Source organism: Osmerus mordax, chromosome 21 (assembly GCF_038355195.1).
Source record: "Osmerus mordax isolate fOsmMor3 chromosome 21, fOsmMor3.pri, whole genome shotgun sequence".
Classification (NCBI taxonomy): domain Eukaryota; kingdom Metazoa; phylum Chordata; class Actinopteri; order Osmeriformes; family Osmeridae; genus Osmerus; species Osmerus mordax.
In genome coordinates this window covers 13,706,263-13,725,534 of record NC_090070.1, presented here as the reverse complement: position 1 = coordinate 13,725,534, position 19,272 = coordinate 13,706,263, and the positions used below count along the sequence as shown (strand labels likewise).

The 19,272-nt window shown below is 52.3% G+C and overlaps 1 protein-coding gene across 1 annotated transcript in view; it reads left to right on the top strand.

Annotated features, from left to right (window-relative positions):
• Positions 1 to 4,297: 4,297 nt before the first annotated feature.
• The window catches only part of myo15ab (myosin XVAb), a 32,993-nt gene continuing 18,018 nt past the window's right edge, over positions 4,298 to 19,272 (top strand). The window contains exons 1-32 of the mRNA XM_067258982.1: positions 4,298 to 6,553; positions 6,976 to 8,265; positions 8,383 to 9,636; positions 9,722 to 9,958; positions 10,380 to 10,664; positions 11,273 to 11,485; positions 11,578 to 11,994; positions 12,073 to 12,155; positions 12,391 to 12,454; positions 12,542 to 12,651; positions 12,876 to 12,950; positions 13,132 to 13,222; positions 13,377 to 13,382; positions 13,476 to 13,579; positions 14,112 to 14,175; positions 14,260 to 14,373; positions 14,518 to 14,679; positions 15,010 to 15,123; positions 15,299 to 15,357; positions 15,484 to 15,607; positions 15,688 to 15,783; positions 15,893 to 16,024; positions 16,131 to 16,256; positions 16,382 to 16,459; positions 16,990 to 17,141; positions 17,218 to 17,263; positions 17,591 to 17,715; positions 17,909 to 18,026; positions 18,183 to 18,358; positions 18,583 to 18,667; positions 18,803 to 18,835; positions 19,006 to 19,087. Of these exons, the coding sequence (XP_067115083.1) occupies positions 4,298 to 6,553; positions 6,976 to 8,265; positions 8,383 to 9,636; positions 9,722 to 9,958; positions 10,380 to 10,664; positions 11,273 to 11,485; positions 11,578 to 11,994; positions 12,073 to 12,155; positions 12,391 to 12,454; positions 12,542 to 12,651; positions 12,876 to 12,950; positions 13,132 to 13,222; positions 13,377 to 13,382; positions 13,476 to 13,579; positions 14,112 to 14,175; positions 14,260 to 14,373; positions 14,518 to 14,679; positions 15,010 to 15,123; positions 15,299 to 15,357; positions 15,484 to 15,607; positions 15,688 to 15,783; positions 15,893 to 16,024; positions 16,131 to 16,256; positions 16,382 to 16,459; positions 16,990 to 17,141; positions 17,218 to 17,263; positions 17,591 to 17,715; positions 17,909 to 18,026; positions 18,183 to 18,358; positions 18,583 to 18,667; positions 18,803 to 18,835; positions 19,006 to 19,087 (8,371 nt within the window). The remainder of the gene's footprint in view (positions 6,554 to 6,975; positions 8,266 to 8,382; positions 9,637 to 9,721; positions 9,959 to 10,379; positions 10,665 to 11,272; positions 11,486 to 11,577; positions 11,995 to 12,072; positions 12,156 to 12,390; positions 12,455 to 12,541; positions 12,652 to 12,875; positions 12,951 to 13,131; positions 13,223 to 13,376; positions 13,383 to 13,475; positions 13,580 to 14,111; positions 14,176 to 14,259; positions 14,374 to 14,517; positions 14,680 to 15,009; positions 15,124 to 15,298; positions 15,358 to 15,483; positions 15,608 to 15,687; positions 15,784 to 15,892; positions 16,025 to 16,130; positions 16,257 to 16,381; positions 16,460 to 16,989; positions 17,142 to 17,217; positions 17,264 to 17,590; positions 17,716 to 17,908; positions 18,027 to 18,182; positions 18,359 to 18,582; positions 18,668 to 18,802; positions 18,836 to 19,005; positions 19,088 to 19,272) is intronic.

Here is a 19,272-nt window from a genome sequence, read left to right as displayed (position 1 = left end):
CAATTGTACCACATGAGACGGTGATGTGCACGGTATAAGCCCCTCATGTTTGGTTTATGTGCCACCCCCCACGGGCTCAGCAGTGTACAATCAGTTTGGTTGGCGAGGAAGCAAGTAATTGCCGTGATCAATTCTCACAGGGCGCGTGGAACACAAACCCCTGTGTTTAAATATTCATTCCTGCCCCGGCGGACTCGCAAATCGTCCGGTCTGAGTTGCAAGGTGAGACTTGTAAACAGTTGTGGTGTATTGAACGATGTCGGTCTACCTGTAAAAATCACCTCTAAAGTTTTCGTTGTGGAGGAGCATGGCAAGGCGTCAATACGGAGCCCCAGTAACGTGAGCCGCGAGACGCTGGTAGGAGGTACAGACCCGCCAAATCTCTTATTATGACAGACACACATCTATAACTTTCTCTTCCTCTTTCTAGCCTTCATTCTTTCCCCCTTCTCTCTTCCACTTTTCTTCCCCCCCCCTCTCTTCTCTCTGTAAACTGGTCTGTGTATGTGACAGAAGATATAGCTTGTGTAGCCTGATACTAGTTGGTGGCCAAACAGCGAAGCTGCGAAGCCACCTAGAGGGTTTCTACGTATTCTTCTTATTTTTGGTGGCCAAGCAGCGAAGCTGCAAAGCCACTTTAAGTTTTTCTACCTTTTCTTCTTCTTATTATTACACATCTTTTTCCATGGGAGTCTATGGCAGCCCCTAGAACCGTATTGTCAGAAGTAGTGAAATTTGGCACACTCTTTGGGACCAGTCCCCTCATCAATTTCTCCAAGTTTCATCTATCCCATTCCAACCCTCTAGCGCCACCAATGGGTCAAAGTTGAAGGTGTGTTTACTACACAAGGTGTGTTTACTCACGTTACTTTTGAACCATATGCCGCATTTTCCAAAATGAGTTATCGTTGGATTCCCTGGATCAAGACGAATTCAACGCACTTTATGACATCATACCCAGTTATATAGATTCTCCGCCATTTTGAATGTTAAGGAAAAGTGTTTTTTCGCAACTCCTCCTACAATTCTTGTCAAATCTTCATCAAAATTGCCACAGATGATCTTCAGACCATGGGCGTCGTTAGACCCCTTTTACTGGGGCACGTGCCCCAGTATAAATCTGCTGTGCCCCAGTAAAATCTAAGTTTGAGTTTTAACAATTTACTTTTTTTACATATAGTTTTAAGGTTTTTTCGCTACCTCTCCTATAAAGTTGTCCAATGTTCACCAAATTTGGCACAGATTATCTTCAGACCACGCCTCACAAAAGACATCACCATTTTTTTAGATTTTCTAAACCTTTTGACTGGAACAGCAAATCAAAGTCGTCAACCAAGCCACCATAAAAGAAGAGAGGGCATATCTCAGCACCTCTTTACTGCATTGACACCAAATTTGGTATATGGACTAGGGACCCTGTTCTAAAGAGGTCCAAAATAGGTCATGCCATTTCACCTCTAGGTGGCGCTGCAATAAGCAAAAATTTGGCCAATTGAAAACGGCAGCAGAGCCGCCAAACAGAAAGTTGAAACGTATCTCAACACATCTTTGATGGATTCACGCCAAACTTGCTGCGTGTACTCGGAACCCTCTTCTGAGGATGTCGAAAGTTTCTTCTGGGTCATCTAACCTGCTTGGCCACCCCATTGCTGCTTGCAGCTATATTATTATTATTATGAATATATTCCCCATATATGCTATTACTCTACTCTCCTTACTGGTTTGTGTTCTGCTGTAGCAGTCAGTCGTACTAATGGCTCTGCAGCTCTGTGTCGTGTCCACTAGCGGGCAGCACTCTTCCACAGAAGGAGAGAGAGAGGGAAGGAGAGAGAGAGAAACAGAGAGGGGAGGGAGAAAGAGATGGAGAGAGGAGAGGAGGAGGGTTTACAGGTGACATAATAACACATAACCGTCCCTCTCTGATGATGTCCTCTGACTAGATCAGCTATCTCAAATTACACACACACACACACTCACATACACTCAATAACCCCCCTCCACACACACACACATACACTCAATAACCCCCCTCCACACACACACACACACACACACACACACATACATACACTCAATAACCCCCTCCACACACACACACACACACACACACACACACACACACACACACACACACACACACACATACACTCAATAACCCTCCTGCACACACACAAACACACATACACTCAATAACCCCCCTCCACACACACACACACACACACTCAATCACCCCCTCCACACACACACACACACACATACACTCAATAACCCCCCTCCACACACACACAACACACACATACACTCAATAACCCCCCTCCACACACACACACACACTCACACACTCACATACACTCAATAACCCCCCTCCACACACACACACACACACACACACACACACACACACTCAGGCTGCTCCCTGCTCTATGTTAATGACCAGATAGCTTTACACAGCAGAGATCAGGATCTGGCAACCCGACACCTCCCTCTGGGACCAAACCTGGAAACCCAACCCTGCAGGAATAATTTGCTTGATGGCACCAATAATCACTGTCCTGTTATCGATCTATGTGTGTAAGAGTGTGTGTAGGGGTGTGTGTTAGTTCAGACACTGTTACTATAGGTGGATAATATATATCTTATCATATCTTTTAGGTCACTGGGTCTGAGACCAGTCTTTCATTGACTATCTGAGTATGTGTGTGTGTGTGTGATAGAGAGAGTCTTGAAACAGTTCCATTCTGACAGGAAGTACTCATCCCTGGCTCCAACTCCTGTATAATTCATGCCCCGCCCCCTCCTGCCTCTAGAGTTACATCTGCCGGGCCAGATGACAAATAAGACTTCTACAAGCCTCTCTGTCACACACACACACACACACACACACTCCCTTCTTCAAGCCTCTCTCTCTTTCTCTCTCTAACACACACACATACAGAGACTCCCTTCTACAACCCTCTCTCTATCACACACACACACACTCCCTTCTCCAACCTTAACCCTTCTACAGCACCTGTGCAAATAACTCTCTCTCTCCTCATCTCTCTCTCACTCACACAAACTCTCTCTCTCTCTCTCTCTCTCTCTCTCTCTCTCTCTCTCTCTCTCTCTCTCTCTCTCGCTCAGACACTCCGTCTCCTGTGCTGGGAGGAGTCTGAGAGTGTCAAGGCATTCCGTTCTCAGTGCAGCAGTGTGCGTGAGCAGGTTGGCAACTTGGAGCTGACCCTAGCAGTGACCTCTGACCTGCAGACCTGGAGAGACTGCTGCCTGAACAGGTAGAGAGCTGAGAGAGAGAGCTGATAATTTGTGTGTGTGTGTGAGAGACAGACAGACAGAGAGACAGAGATCTCCTCCTGTGTTTCCAGGGTCATTGATGGAGACCAGACCAGTCATGTGGCTCCACACCTTCTGTCCACACATACACTTCTGAGGAGCGTTTCCAACACACACACAGGTGAGAAGCTTCCCTGCACACACACACAGGTGAGGACAGGTAAGAACAGAATGGGTCTAGTCTTAGAACTAGTTCTGATTTGGAGGGTCTTCATGTCTGATGGAGCAAATCTTATGGACTCTAATAGAGATGTACTCTGTGTATGGTAACAGTGTGTATGTGTGTGTGGGTGTGTGTGTGTGTATGTATGTGTGTGTGTGTGGGTGGACAGGTGCCGGGGAGGACATGGTGCATCTGTAGCCGTGCGTCAAGATGCCTGGGAAGAAAGACAACAAGAAGGACAAGAAAGGAGGGAAGCCGGAACCAGAGAAGAAGAAAGAGGAGGAGAAGAAGAAGGAGGAGGAAAAGAAAGGGAAGGGAGACAAGAAGGGAGGAAAAGATGACAAGAAGGGAGGGAAGGAGGACAAGAAGAAAGGGAAGGAGGAGCCTGTGAAAGGAAAGGGGAAGGACGATGGGAAGAAAGGGAAAGACAAAGGGAAGGGCAAGAAGGTGGAATCAGAGGAGGAGGAGCTTCTGAGCGAGGAGGAGGAGCTTAGCGAGGATGAGGAGGACGAGGAAGAAGAGGAGTCCGAGGATGACCGGGGAAGGCGGGGCCGGGGAGGGAAGGGGGCGGCGGCTAAAGGCGGCAAGGGGCGGTCCCGTGGGAGGGGAGGCGGAGATTCAGAGGACGAGGAAGACGAGGAGGAGGAAGATGAAGATGAGGAAGAGGAAGAAGACCGGAAAAAGAAGAAGTCCAAAGACCAGAAGGGTGGGAAGAGCTCGGAGGATAAGAAAAAAAAAGCCAAGAGGACGGAGGCGGCGCCTGTGGTGCCGGTGAAGGAGATGCCCAAGAAGGGCCTGAAGAACATGTCCAAGATGTTCATGAAGTTTTCTGGCATCAAGCGACGCCGCAAGTCCCGCAAGAAGCTGAAGAGCACCTCTCGGCTGTTCCTCGGCCTGGGCAGAAGGAAGAGCAGGCTGGTCAAGAAGAAGAGGAGGAAGAGCATGCTGAAGAACACCTCCAAGTTCATGATGAGGTTCAAGGCCAGCAAGAAGAAGAAGGAGAAGGAAAAGGAGAAGAAGGAAAAGGAGGAGAAGGAGAAGCAGGGCGCTGGGGGCAGGAAGCCTTCCTACATGTTGATTCGTCTGGGCGGGGACGAGGATGCTGGAAAGAGAGGGGGAGGCGGCTTCTTCAAGGGAATGTTCAGGAAGAAGGGTGGGGCCGGGGGCATTGCAGAGGACTTTAAGAACCAGAGCTTGTTGCTAGGGAAGGTTGCCGGGGTGACCAACTGGTTAACCAAGCGCTTCCTGTCCACAAAGATGCGTGAGAGTGGGGGGGGCTGGGCGGGGCGTCACCAGAGCAGGAGGCAGGTCAGCGCCAGAGGTCATCTCCATGGTTACCAGAATGGGGGTTATGAGGGGGAGGGCTTGTACGGCTACAATCAGGAGGCAGGGCAGGGAGGGGGGGCGGGGGGGAGGGGCTACAGCAGACGCTCCGCCCGCCACAAGGCGCATGCCGCTCAGGCTGGTTACCATGGCTATGGACAGGTGGGGTATGATGATGCGTACGGGGTGGCGCAGGATCATTACGGTAATGGAGTGGCTGACCACTACGACGTCCCATCTCAGGACCAGGGTTACTACGAGGGCGACGCCGGTTACTATGATGACTACGGCGTCTATGGTGACTCCGGAGGGCGGTACCATGACCCATACGCTGCCCAGAGTTACTATGATGACTACAGGCAGCAGCAGAGGGAGGGGGGAGGACAGTATGAGTACGGTCTCTATGGAGACGGGATTGAGGACTATGCCGACCCCCAGTCAGGTTACTACGAGGAGTTGATGGGTGGGCAGACAGGTTTCTACGACAACGGAATGGGCGGACAGTCAGCAGATTTCTATGATGACAGGATGGGTGGACGGGCTGGTGTCTACGATAACGGGATGGGTGAACAGGCTGGTTTCTATGACGACGGGATGGGCAGGCAGCCGGTGGGAATCTATGACAACGGCATGGGTAGACAGGCCGGTTTCTATGACGACGGGATGGGTGAACAGGCTGGTTTCTACGACACAGGCATGGCTGGGCAACCAGCTGGTTTCTACAGCGACGGGATGGGCGGGCAGGCGGGTTTCTATGATGACGGCCAGGGAGGTGTGTACGAGAACCCGTACGCTCAGGACTACCAGCTGAACTACAGCGAGGCCCCAGCCATGGCCTACCCAGACTACAGCTCCCAGCAGGCCATGGGGCTCCAAACAGGAAGTCAGCAGCTGTACCCTGGCTACACAGCAGAGGGGCTTGGGGTCCAGGGGCTCTACCCAGACCAGGACCAGTACCAGGACCAGTACCAGGACCAGTACCAGGACCAGTACAGGGAGCAGCTGGACCAGTATGGCGGCAGTATGGGGGTCGTGGAGGAGGGAGGCGGCATGACCTTCAGAGTTCCCCGGCCACAGGTGCGCCTCTTTGGGAAGGAGCGTCTAGACGTGGCCTTGCCCCCCCCACCCAGACTCCCCCCCCAGCCGGAGTTTGAGGACATGTCAGACATCCAGTATGAAGACCAGCTGCCCCTGATGCCCCCACCCATGATGTCACCACAGCAACAGATGATGTCACAACACATGATGTCACCACAAATGATGTCACCACAGGAACAGATGATGTCACAACCGATGATGTTACCTCAGATGATGTCACCACAGGAACAGATGATGTCACAACAGGAACAGATGATGTCACAGCACATGATGTCACCACACATGATGTCACCACAGCAACAGATGATGTCACAACAGGAGCGGATGATGTCACCGCACATGATGTCACCACAGGAACAAATTATGTCACAACAGATGATGTCACCACACATGATGTCACCACAGCAACAGATGATGTCACCACAGGAACGGATGATGTCACCACACATGATGTCACCACAAATTATGTCACCACAGGAACAGATGATGTCACCACAGATGATGTCACCACAGGAACAGATGATGTCACAACAGATGATGTCACCACAAATTATGTCACCACAGGAACATATGATGTCACAGCACATGATGTCACATCAAGAGCAGATGATGTCACCACACGTGATGTCACCACAGGTAGCTATCTGGTTGGTTTAAACTTCAATAGAATGACCAAAAAAAATATTGTGAAAACAATATTCTGTTTTTATCAGCTAATCAGTTCATAACGCCAAAAGATTGTGAATCTACATATTAGGGTCATGAGCTTTCTCTGTTCATGTCTATTTTGCTAACTTGTTAAAGTACATTCAGTCTGCAGTGGGGTTTTGAGTATACTTGCTGTTTATTGATACATGTATGACACAACGTGCTCAGATTTCTCACCTTACTCGCACATGCTGAGCATCTTTTAATCAGCCTGTCATACTAGTCATTAGTTTCTGTAGTTTGGTAGTTGATACACAGGTACAGGTAGTATTTCTGTAGTAGTATCATAAAACTAGGTAATGTTCAGCTGTGACTATTTCTCAGAGTTAACATTGTTGTTTCCACAACAACAGATGATGCCAATGATTCCCACTCCAACCGCTCGGCTCATCCAGCACGCTGGATCTCCCACAATGCCCCGGGGTGCACGCATGTCCCCTCTACCCTCCCGCCACCTGCCCCTCTCCCCCTCCCCCTCACGGCGATCCATGATGATGTCATCACCTCAGATGCAGAGACGCCCCTCTCCCCATGCCTCCCCCATCCCCCCACGCCGCCTCCCCCCCTCCCCCCAGCCTGTCCTGAGAGCAGGGTTTAACAACAACGCTCAGCGCCCCCCCTCCCCACTCCGCTTCTCTCCCCCGGCATCCCCCAAGCTGTCCTCCCACCTTCCCCGGCGCCTGCAGCCCCAGAGGCCCCCCTCCATGGCCAGGGCCCCCTCCCCCCCTGCCTCCCCTCGAGCGACCATGCTCAGGCGCTCCCCCCCCGCCTCCCCTCGAGCCTCCATGAGGAGGCCCAGCCCCCCCACCTCCCCCCCCCTCATCCGCAGTCCCTTGGGGGGGAGAAAGCTGCGTTCCCCCTCCCCTCGTCGAGCCTCCCCCCCTGCCTCCCCCCACCTGGCCAGGAGACCCAGAGACTCTGTCATCCTCCCCCCCCAGCATCCCTCCCCTTCCCCCTCCCGGCGGAGCTTTTCTCCTGGGGGGCCATCTCCCGCCTCCCCCTCCCTCTCCCGTCGATCCACTCGCGTTCTTCGGGACGGAAGCACCCCTTTGGCTCGACCCAGACTAGGGGGGCGGGGCAATGTTCCCATGGGAACAGTCCGTCCCTCTCCCATGGGTCTACGGGGACGACCGGTGCCCCCCCCAACCCAAAATGTTCCTCCTTTCAGAACGAGTCTCCGTAGCAACCGCTCATCTGTCCTGACTGTGGACTCCCACCTACTCTCTCCCTTTGCATCCCCCGTGCCCTCCCCCCGCTTCCCTCACCACCCCTCTCCCCAGATGTCTCAGCGCAGGCCCCTGGGGGTGAGAGAAGACGGCCGCCTCCCACCTCGGCCCATTGCCAGGGGCAGGCCTCTCATGGCCCGACGCCCCTCCCCCCAGCCCTCACTCAAGCAAATACCCCCCGCCTCCCCACACCTCCCCCACCGCCTCTCCTCTCCCCACCTCTCCATGGCCCCTGCTTCCCCCCGTCTCCCCCGACACCAGCCGTCATACACCCCTGACCCCTACTCTGACCCTTACGCTGCGGGGATGGACCAATCAGAGCAGTACCTGCCCTCATCCCCCATGCTTTCTGGGGCGTTGCAGAACCAGGCCCTCCGCTCTGCCTCTTACTCCTCCCCCCTGGGCCCCGGCCAGGCTGTCCCCCTCCAGCCCCCCTCCCCCATGTTATCAGGGGCGATGGGTTACCACGAACGTCTCCAGGGAGCGTCGTATGTGACGCCGCTGCAGCACTCTGCTTACGGCCCCACCCCCGAGGAGTACGAGCAGTTGCCAATGCAACCATCATCACCCATGTTGTCGGGGGCGATGGCACATCAAGGGGCATTGCGGGGTGTGGCCAACTACCAGTCACCCCTACAGCATCCCATGTCACCGTACGAGCAGTTGCCACAGCAACCGTCGTCACCCATGTTGTCGGGGGCGATGGCACATCACGAGCGTCTCCGAGGAGCGGCGTACACTTCGCCCCTACAGCATCCCATGTCATCGTACGAGCAATTGCCCCAGCAACTGTCGTCACCCATGTTGTCGGGGGCGATGGCACATCACGAGCGTCTCCGAGGAGCATCGTACACCTCGCCCCTACAGCGTCCCATGTCACCATACGAGCAGTTGCCAGAGCAAATGTCGTCACCCATGTTGTCGGGGGCGATGGCACATCACGAGCGTCTCCGAGGAGCGTCGTACACCTCGCCCCTACAGCGTCCCATGTCACCGTATGAGCAGTTGCCACAGCAACCGTCATCACCGATGTTGTCGGGGGCGATGGCACATCACGAGCGTCTCCGAGGAGCGTCGTACACCTCGCCCCTACAGCGCCCCATGTCACCGTATGAGCAGTTGCCACAGCAACCGTCATCACCGATGTTGTCGGGGGCGATGGCACATCACGAGCGTCTCCGAGGAGCGTCGTACACCTCGCCCCTACAGGGTCCCATGTCACCGTACGAGCAGTTGCCACAGGAACCTTCGTCACCGATGTTGTCGGGGGCGATGGCGCACCACGGGGCGTTGAGGGGCATGGCCAGCTACCAGTCTCCTCTGCAGCGGCAGGGCTCTCCGTACGGACCAATTGTGACGCAGTATGACTACATCTCTGAGCCGGGACCTGGCCCCCTGCTCCACGATGCCCTGCAGAACCGGGACATGGGGAACATGAGGAACGTGGGCCGTGGGTCCTTCAAGAACCCGTACGCCCCACCCCCCCGCTACCCCCCCCAGCTGCCCTATGCCATGCAGAACCAGCAGCTACGGCAGGCATCCTATCAGAGCCCTCTGCAGCGCCGCAGCTCCCCCTACGCCCCGCCCACCCCCCAGCTGGGCCATGCTCTGAGGAACTCCCAGCTGGCGCAGGCCTCGTACCGCTTCCCGGACGGAAGCCTGGTGAACCCGTACGGGGAGCCCGTCCCCACGTCCCCCAGTCTGTCCCGCGCGCTGCTGAACCAGGACGTCACCAAGGCCTCCTACACCCTGCCGGACGGATCCATCATCACAACATCTCGACAGCAGGTACCCTGACCCCTGACCTCCTATCTTAGAATTAGCTACAGCCCTCCTAACCTGGACCATGACCCCTGACCTCTCTCACCAGCAGCCCATGTCTCCTAACCTGGCCCGGGCCCTGAACAACCCTGCCCTGCAGGGCGCCTCCTACACTCTCCCAGATGGAACCATCGTCATTGAAGCCAAGCAGCAGAAGTCCGCCTCCCCCTCGCTGACGGCTGCACTGAGTAACCCCTACCTGAAGGGGGCATCCTACACCCTGCCTGACGGCACCATCATCATCGACCCCCGCAAGCCTGTCTCCCCCAACCTGTCTGCTGCCCTGAAGGTAACACACAAAACAGAAATGACATGGGGGGGTGCATTTCAGGGCAGGGCTGGTGTGTCTTGCCAAGAAATGCAACCCTGCTAACTCCAACTCTGACTAGAAAGGTGCCACATGCATGAAACTGACTCTGGTTACTCATATTAGTCCCCTCAACATACAGTAAGAATCATTTGATGTTGCAATCATTTTTTTCCAAACCTTTTTTTCCAAACTTTTTTTTTACCCCCTGAGCCTACTCTGACTAGAGTAGGCAGGGGGGTAAAAAAGTAGGCATTCTTACTGTACGTCAACGTACAGTAAGAATCATTTGATGCTGGGATGCACAGACCTATGCACACACATACATACACACATATACTCTATAGACCCACACAGTGGACTTTTAACTTTGAACCCCCTTTTGACCCCATCTCCTCCACAGAACCCGACTATGAAGAATGCGTCCTACAGTCTTTCTGAAGGGACCATCAGGGACCCCAACAAGCCCATATCCCCCAACCTGGCTCTGGCCCTGGGGAACCCTGCCCTGCGTGGGGCATCTTACACCCTTCCGGACGGCACCGTGATCATCGACCCCCGCAAGCCCCGGAGCCCCAACCTGCTGGCTGCGTTGCAGAACCCCTACCTGCAGGGGGCGTCCTACACCCTTCCTGACGGAACCATCATCATCGACCCCCGCAAGCCTGTCTCCCCCAACCTGTCTGCGGTGCGCACCTGGGAGGGGTGTGTGTGTACCTGGGAGGGTGCAACGTGTGTGTGTGTCTGGGAGGGTGCAACGTGTGTGTGTACGTGGGAGGGTGCAACGTGTGTGTGTACCTGGGAGGGTGCAACGTGTGTGTGTACCTGGGAGGGTGCAACGTGTGTGTGTACCTGGGAGGGTGCAACGTGTGTGTGTACGTGGGAGGGTGCAACGTGTGTGTGTACCTGGGAGGGTGCAACGTGTGTGTGTACCTGGGAGGGTGCAACGTGTGTGTGTACCTGGGAGGGTGCAACGTGTGTGTAGTCCTTTACTGAGAGTTTTTTTGTTGTTCAGTAGGGTCTGGTGTATGTGTGGGGATTCTAAGTTATCCTAGTGTATGTGTGGAAGTTCTCACTTACATCTACATTTAGTCATTTAGCAGACGCTCTTATTCAGAGCGACTTATAGTAAGTACAGGGACATTCCCCCCGAGTCAAGTAGGGTGAAGTGCCTTGCCCAAGGACACAACATAATTTTGCACGGCCGGAATCGAACCGGCAACCTTCTGATTAATAGCCTGACTCCCTAACCGCTCAGCCATCTGACACTTCTCTGTGTGTATGTGGGTGTTCTAGGCTCTCCAGAATCAGAACATGAGGAACCTGTCATACCGGCTGCCGGACGGGACCCTGGTGATGCCGGGCCAGAAGCCAAGTCAACCCAACTTGGCCGGTGCGCTGCAGAACCAGAACCTGCGCTCTGCCAAGTATCGCCTCGGAGACGGCTCCGCCCTCTCAGCCAACCCTGCCCCTCCCCCGCCCAACCTCTCCTCAGCCCTCCGGAAGCAGGTCTGATATCCCTCCATACACCCAAACATCCATACATCCATACACCCATACACTCTTACCTCCATACCTCCATACCCCCCACCTCCCTCCAGGATCTCATGCAGGCTAACTACCGCCTCCCGGATGGTTCTCACCTGACTCGTCGCTTCCACCAGCCCTTCCTGGGTGACGCCCTGAACAACCAGCAGCTCCGCTACGCCTCTTACCGTCCCCCGGGGGCACTGCAGGGCCCTGACGGCCGCTATGCCCACGCCCCTGCCTATGGTCCGCGCTCTGGGCACTGGGCCAGTCAGGCGCGAGAGGGGGCTGGCCCCGAGGGGGATGATGTCTGGGCCTCTGAGAGGGTTTTGCCCCATGGAACCATCCAGAACCTGAGCAAGTGGTCGATGAACCGCGAGGAGGGGGGGCTGGATGGCTACTCCCCATCCCCTCAGGGCCCCGGGGGGCGGAGCTTGCAGGTGGACTGGACACCTGAGAGGGGCGAGCCCAGAGGGACCTGGTTTGATAAGGTGACACACAGACCACACACACACACTATCCATTCATACACACAGACAAGTGACTAGACATGTATTGTGTGTATGTAGGTGTACGCGGTGCGCAGCATGCCCACGGTGGTGCACCGGGTGAAGCGCTGGGCGGAGGGGATGGAAGACATGACTCAGCTGGAGTAAGTCATTAACATTGACTACTTCCTGTAGTCAAAGTTACTTCCTGTTTCCTCTTAGCTGGAGTAGGTCTCCTCACACACTCTGACCACTTCCTGGTTGATCAAGATCCATTCCTGTTTCTTATTTGTTGATTGCTGATTGCTCTGTGTATGTGTGTTGTGTGTATATGCTTGCATGTGTCTGTATGTATGTGTCTGTGTGTATGTGTCTGTGTGTATGTGTGTGTGTTTACAGGGAACTAAATGAAACCACTGTCCTGATGAATCTGAAGAAACGCTATGACCAGGAGCTCATATATGTTAGTACACACACAAACCTCTTACACACACTGACATACACACACACACACACAAACCCCTGATAAAGTCCCCCTGCTCCTCTGCAGACCTACATCGGCAGCATCCTGCTGTCTGTGAACCCCTACAAGATGTTCAACATGTACGGGACCGACATGGTGCTGCAGTACGAGGGCCATGGCCTGGCAGACAATCCTCCGTAAGAGTAGAGGAGGGGGTGGGGGAGTCTCAATAATAGTGTGTTTATGTGAAGAGGTTGTGTTGTCAAAGGCGGGCTGGTTGGTTGCCAAGGGAATCTATGCTTTTGGGACACAGTGATACATGACATCTTCAGTAACAGGAGAACTGTGAAGGTTAGCTCAGTAAGAGGAGAAGTGGGGAGGATGACCTCTGAGTCTCACACTGACAGTGTGTGTGTTGCAGTCATCTCTTTGCCATAGCAAACATGGCCTACACCACGATGATGGATGCCAAACAGAACCAGTGTATTGTCATCAGGTAACACACATACACACACACACTTTTTTTGTACTGTATTTTCTGATGAGTTTTGGGGATGTTAGCTTGATGGTGTGTGTGTGTGTGTGTGTGTGTGTGTGTGTGTGTGTGTGTGTGTGTGTGTGTGTGTGTGTGTGTGTGTGTGTGTGTGTGTGTGTGAATTATGTGTGTATGTGTCCAGTGGAGAGAGTGGGTCTGGTAAGACTGAAGCTACCAAACTGGTCCTGCGCTACCTGACAGCCATACACCACAAACGTAACATCACACAACAGGTAAATACACACACTCAGTTCTTTCTTACACAGATCAACAGATAAGATATTCATCAAACAATAACTGTTTATTTTATGTCCTCCTTTACCCCCCCTCCTCCCCCTCCTCCACCTCCTCCCCCTCCCTCCCATCCTCCTCCACCTCCTCTACCAGATTCAGGTAAGTCGATGTACCTGTATGTATTCGTCCATTCTCCAGCAAAGCCTCTGGTGTGTTGATGTTGGCATGGTAACCATGTGATCCCTCCCCCAGATCCTGGAGGCCACGCCCCTCCTGGAGGCCTTTGGGAACGCCAAGACACTGCGGAACGACAACTCCTCTCGCTTCGGCAAGCTGGTGCAGATCTACATGGAGGAGTGAGTTCTGTTCCCACGGTGACCTGGGGTACTGTTTGTGAAAGGTTAGGGTTGGGGTTGGGTGTAGTGTTAGTGTTAATGTTAGGGTTACTGTTAGGCTTAGGTTTAGGCTTAGGTTTAGGCTTAGGCTTAGGCTTAGGTTTAGGTTTAGGTTTAGGTTTAGGTTTAGGCTTAGGCTTAGGCTTAGGCTTAGGCTTAGGTTTAGGCTTAGGGGTTAGGCTTAGGGTTGGTGATTGGAAGGTTCCTGTTTTCTGTGGGACTGACATGATGTCAGGATTATATTTCACAATGCTGGATCAACGTATCAATATCCCACACACACTCTCACACACACACATTCTAACAATGGTGTGAATGTCAATCATTGACCTTCTTGTTACTTAAGTCTGAATTCTTAGAGGTGATTAGGGTGTCGTCAGGTTGAGTGTGTGTTCTGACAGAGGTGATTACGGTGTCGTCAGGTTGAGTGTGTGTGTGTTCTGACAGAGGTGATTACGGTGTCGTCAGGTTGAGTGTGTGTGTGTTCTGACAGGGGTGTGATCAGCGGTGCCATAACATCTCAGTACCTGCTGGAGAAGTCCCGTATCGTCTTCCAGGTGACTCATACACACACACACACACACAGACAGTGGAGTCCCATTACACAGGAGTGATGTAACACAGCAGCCCCCCCCCCCCAGGCCAGATCAGAGAGGAACTACCACATCTTCTATGAGATGCTGGCAGGACTTCCGGACTACGACAAGAGATCGCTGTTTCTCCAGGAGGCTGAGACCTACTACTATCTGAACCAGGTAAACACACACCTTGTACCAGGTACACATACACACACCTTGTACCAGGTACACACACACCCCTGAACCAGGTACACACACCCCTGAACCAGGTACACGCACCCTTGAACCAGGTAAACACACCTGCCTGGTCTCTGTTCTCAGGGAGGGGACTGTGTGATCGAGGGGAAGGACGACGCTGCAGATTTTGGCCATCTTCTGGGTGCTATGGAGAAGCTGGGCTTCAATTCTGAGGAGCAGAACAGCATCTTCAGACTGCTGTCCTCCGTCCTGCACCTGGGAAACCTGTACTTCCAGTCTCACCAGGTACACACTCACTCACCTGAAGCAGGTACACACTCACCTGAAGCAGGTACACACTCACCTGAACCAGGTACACACACACCTGAACCAACACACCTGAACCAGGTACACACATTCTCACCCGAACCAGGTACACACACACCTGAACCAGGTACACACATTCTCACCTGAACCAGGTACACACACACCTGACAAGGTACACAAACAAAGTTCAAATGCTACCGTGTGAGTAGCAGCTGTCAGCTGGTGCTGACTCCCTGTTTGTGTGTGTGGGTATGTATGTGTGTGAATGTGTGCGCGTGTGTATGTGCATATACGTGTGTGTGTGTGCAGGTGGAGGGCCAGGAGGTGGCTACGGTGAGCAGTACTCAGGAGATCCGGGTAGTCTCAGAGCTGCTGCTCGTCTCACCTGACGCCCTGCAGAAGGCTGTCACCTACAAACTCACGGTAACCCTCACACACACACTCGCACACATACACACACACACACACACACACACACACACACACACACACACACACACACACACACACACACACAGTCACTCACTCACTCACTTACTCACACACTAACTCTAACCCTAGTCTCACACTACTGAGAGTGTGTCATGTTCTCCTCCAGGACACAGTCAGGGAGAAGATCTACACTCCTCTAACTGTGGAGAGTGCTGTGGACGCCAGGTGAGAGAGAGCGTGTGTGTGTGTGTGTGCGTGTGTGTGTGTGAAGGCCAGCTGTGTGTGTGTGTATAGTTTTTCACCTCTCACCTACAGAGCTTTGAATCCTCATCCTTTACTGTGTTTCCATAGGGACGCTGTTGCCAAGATACTGTACTCGCTGCTATTTAATTGGCTGACAGAGAAGATTAATGGGCGTGTCTACCCTCGCAATGAGGCCCTGTCCATCTCTATACTGGACATCTACGGTTTTGAGGTTACACACATACACACACACACACTCACCTGGTCTCCACACATACACACATACCAACATCCCTCTCTGCTCCCCTGCAGGATCTAGCTGTGAACAGCTTTGAGCAGCTGTGTATCAACTACGCCAACGAAACTTTGCAGCTCTACTCCAACACAGTCATCTTCCAGGAAGAGCAGGTGGGCTCACACACACACACATACACACACACACACACATACACACACATAAACACACACCCGTGTGGCCATGGAGGCAGTGTTGTGAGCGTTGTTGCCATGGCATTAGGAGGAGTATATGCGAGAGCAGATCATCTGGAAGCAGCTCTCCTTCACCGACAACCAGGCCGTCATGGACATTATTTCTGCAAAGCCTCATGGAATACTTCGTATCCTTGACGACCAGAGTGGCTTCCCCCAGGTACCTCAGTTCCCCTGCACCATTTCCTGTCTGTCATCCACCCGCCGCCCATGCTCCGGGTCGCTGTTTCCATGGCGATGTCTGACCTAGTCTTTGTTGTTGGCAGGCAACAGACCACACTTTCCTCCAGAAGTGCCACTATCACCATGGTAACAGCCTCCTGTATGCCCGGCCCAAGATGCCCCTCCCTGAGTTCACCCTGAAACACTACGCTGGGAGGGTCACCTACCAGGTACTCACACACACATAAACATACACACACACATAAACATACACACACACATAAACATACACACACACATATAACATTCTGAGGTTCTGTGGAGGTTCTGCTGATATTCTGGTTGTGTCCGACAGGTCCAGAAGTTTCTGGACAAGAACTTTGATTCAGTCCGACATGATGTACTGGATCTCTTCACACAGAGCAGGAACAAGGTGTGTCATACAAAACAGAAATGACATGGGGGGGTGCATTTCAGGGCAGGGCTGTAGTGTCTTGCCAAGAAATGCACCCCCTGCTAACTCTAACTCTGACTATGAAGGTGCCACATGCATGAAACTTACTCTGGTTACTCATACTAGTCCCCTCAGTGTACAGTAAGAATCATTTGATGCTGGGATCATTTTGTTAGTTTTTTTGCCCGTCTACCTTTGTTCACCCATAACTCTGACTAGGAAGGTCCCACATGCACGACACTTGGTCTGGTTACTTATACCAGTCCCCTCTACGTCCAGTTTTTTTATTTTTATTTTAAATTTATTTTTATTTCTTCTTCCACCTTTATCCACCCCATAACTCTGACTAGGACGGTCCCACATGCTCGAACCTTGGTCTGGTTACTCATACTAGTCCCCTCAACATGCAGTAAAAATTATTTGATGATGGGATACACATACCTATACACACACACTTGCATACACACACACATTCACATGCATGTCTGTGTGTGTATGTGTGTGTTTAGATGGTGTCCAGCCTGTTCCTGAAGCACTCTGAGAGTGTTGCTCAGCAACGCACCGCCCTAAGGAGGGGGAGCACCGCACGCCGTTACCATGCCAACACCGTCAGCGCCAAGTTCCAGAGCAGCCTGCAGGAGCTGGTGGAGAAGATGGAGAGGTGCGCAAACACACAAAACACACACAAACACACTCTCACACACACATACTCATACAAATGTGTGTATGTTTTGCAGGTGTAACCCATACTTTGTCCGCTGCATCAAGCCCAACCACCATAAGGTAGGATCCAGTACATGCGTATTTAGTGTTTGTACATGTGACTGTGTTTGTGCATCTGCGTGTGCAAGTGTGTGTGTGTTATGTAGGAGCCAGCTATGTTTGATATGGAGCTGCTGATATGCTTTAAAAAAAGTTTTGATATTTAAACACTATGATAATTCTTAAATGTTTACTGTATGCACCTTGCCACCAAAGTAAATTCCTTGTCGTGTAAACTTCTTGGCTATTAAACTGGATTCTGATTCTGTAATGTATTTGTGATTTGTGTGTGTTTGTGTATGTTTGTGTGGCGTGTGTGTGTATGTTTGTGTGTGTGTGTGTGTGTAGGAGCCAGCCATGTTTGACATGGAGCTGGTGAACTCTCAGCTTCGCTACTCTGGTATCATGGAAACCATTCGCATCAGGAAGGAGGGTTATCCAATCAGAATGCTCTTCCACAACTTCCTGCTCAGGTAGGTCATATGACTCTAAGCTGCTACAGAGGAACAGGAGCGTAACAGGCTTCTGATTGGTCTCTCAACAGGGAGACACCTTATCTCATGTCATTGCATGTGTGAGTCTGTGTGTGAGTCAGTTTTTGTTTCCTCTGTGGGTGTTCTTGTGTGTATGTGTGTGTGTATGTGTTTGTGTGTGTATGTGTGTCAGGTACAAGGCTCTGCTGTGTATGGTGGACCCCCCCCCTGCAGATGGAGAGAACTGTGTTAAGATGCTGCATCAGCTCTGTCCAGTCAGAGAAGGAGCCTACCAGGTGGGCGTGTCCAAGGTGAGGGGAAGTTGGACCTTGAGACGCTGGAAAGACAGCATCTGCTAAATCACTCAAATGTATAATGTCAGTATAACTACATCAGTGTGTGAATGTGTGTGTATGGTGTGTGTGTATGGTGTGTGTATGGTGTGTGTGTATGGTGTGTGTGTGCAGCTGTTCCTGAAGGAGGACTTGTACCAGCTGCTGGAGGCGAAGCGTGACCGTGTTCTGAACATCGCTGCCATGACGCTACAGAGATACACACGCATGTTCTTCGTACGCAAGAACTTCCTCAAGTTCAGACTCAACATGATCCTGTTTCAGGCTGACAGCAAGGGCTACCTAGCCAGGTACACACACATACACAACCACACACATACACACACACACCTACACACACACCTACACACACACACACACATATGCACATACACACACATACACAACCACACACATACACACACACACCTACACACACACCCACACACATACACACACACACACCTACACACACACACACATATATACACTCACACTCTCTGTTGATTTGGTCCTCCACTTCCTGTCTGGACAGGAAGAGGTTTGCAATGAGGAGGAAGTACCTGATCAAACTCCGTTCTGCTGTGCGTCTCTACGTTGTTCATCGGCGCTACATCAGGGTAGGAGGGACGGAAGGGGGGAGGAGGGGGGAGGGGGGAGGAGGGGAGGAGGGGAGGAGGAGGGGAGGAGGAGGGGTGTACTGTATCTGTTAATGATGGAGGGATGAGTGTGTGAGTGAGTGCTCTTTGTTTCAGATGGTGATAGAGCCAGCCAGGAAAGCAGAGGAGGTGAGAGTCACTACTAACCTTAACCAGAACTACAGAACACTATCTAATGAAAACTAACTGTAATCATAACCACAGACTATTAACTACCAGACGTGTGTGTGTATGGTGTGTGTGTGTGTATGGTGTGTGTGTGTGTGTATGGTGTGTGTGTGTGTATGGTGTGAGTGCAGGACCGTGTTAACAGAGAGGTGGTGGATGTCACAACTCTGCCCATCCCTGCTGAACTAGCTGCTTTGCTCCAAGCTACTGCAGGTACCACACACACACACATCTCACACACGTGTGTGACACACACACACACACCTCACACAGACACATACTTTGTTGTTAAGAGTTCATAATATGTTATCTGTGCATGCCTGTTTTTGTGTGTGTGTATGCTGGGTGTGTATGGTGTGTGTGTGTGGTGTGTGTGTGTATGGTGTGTGTGTGTGGTG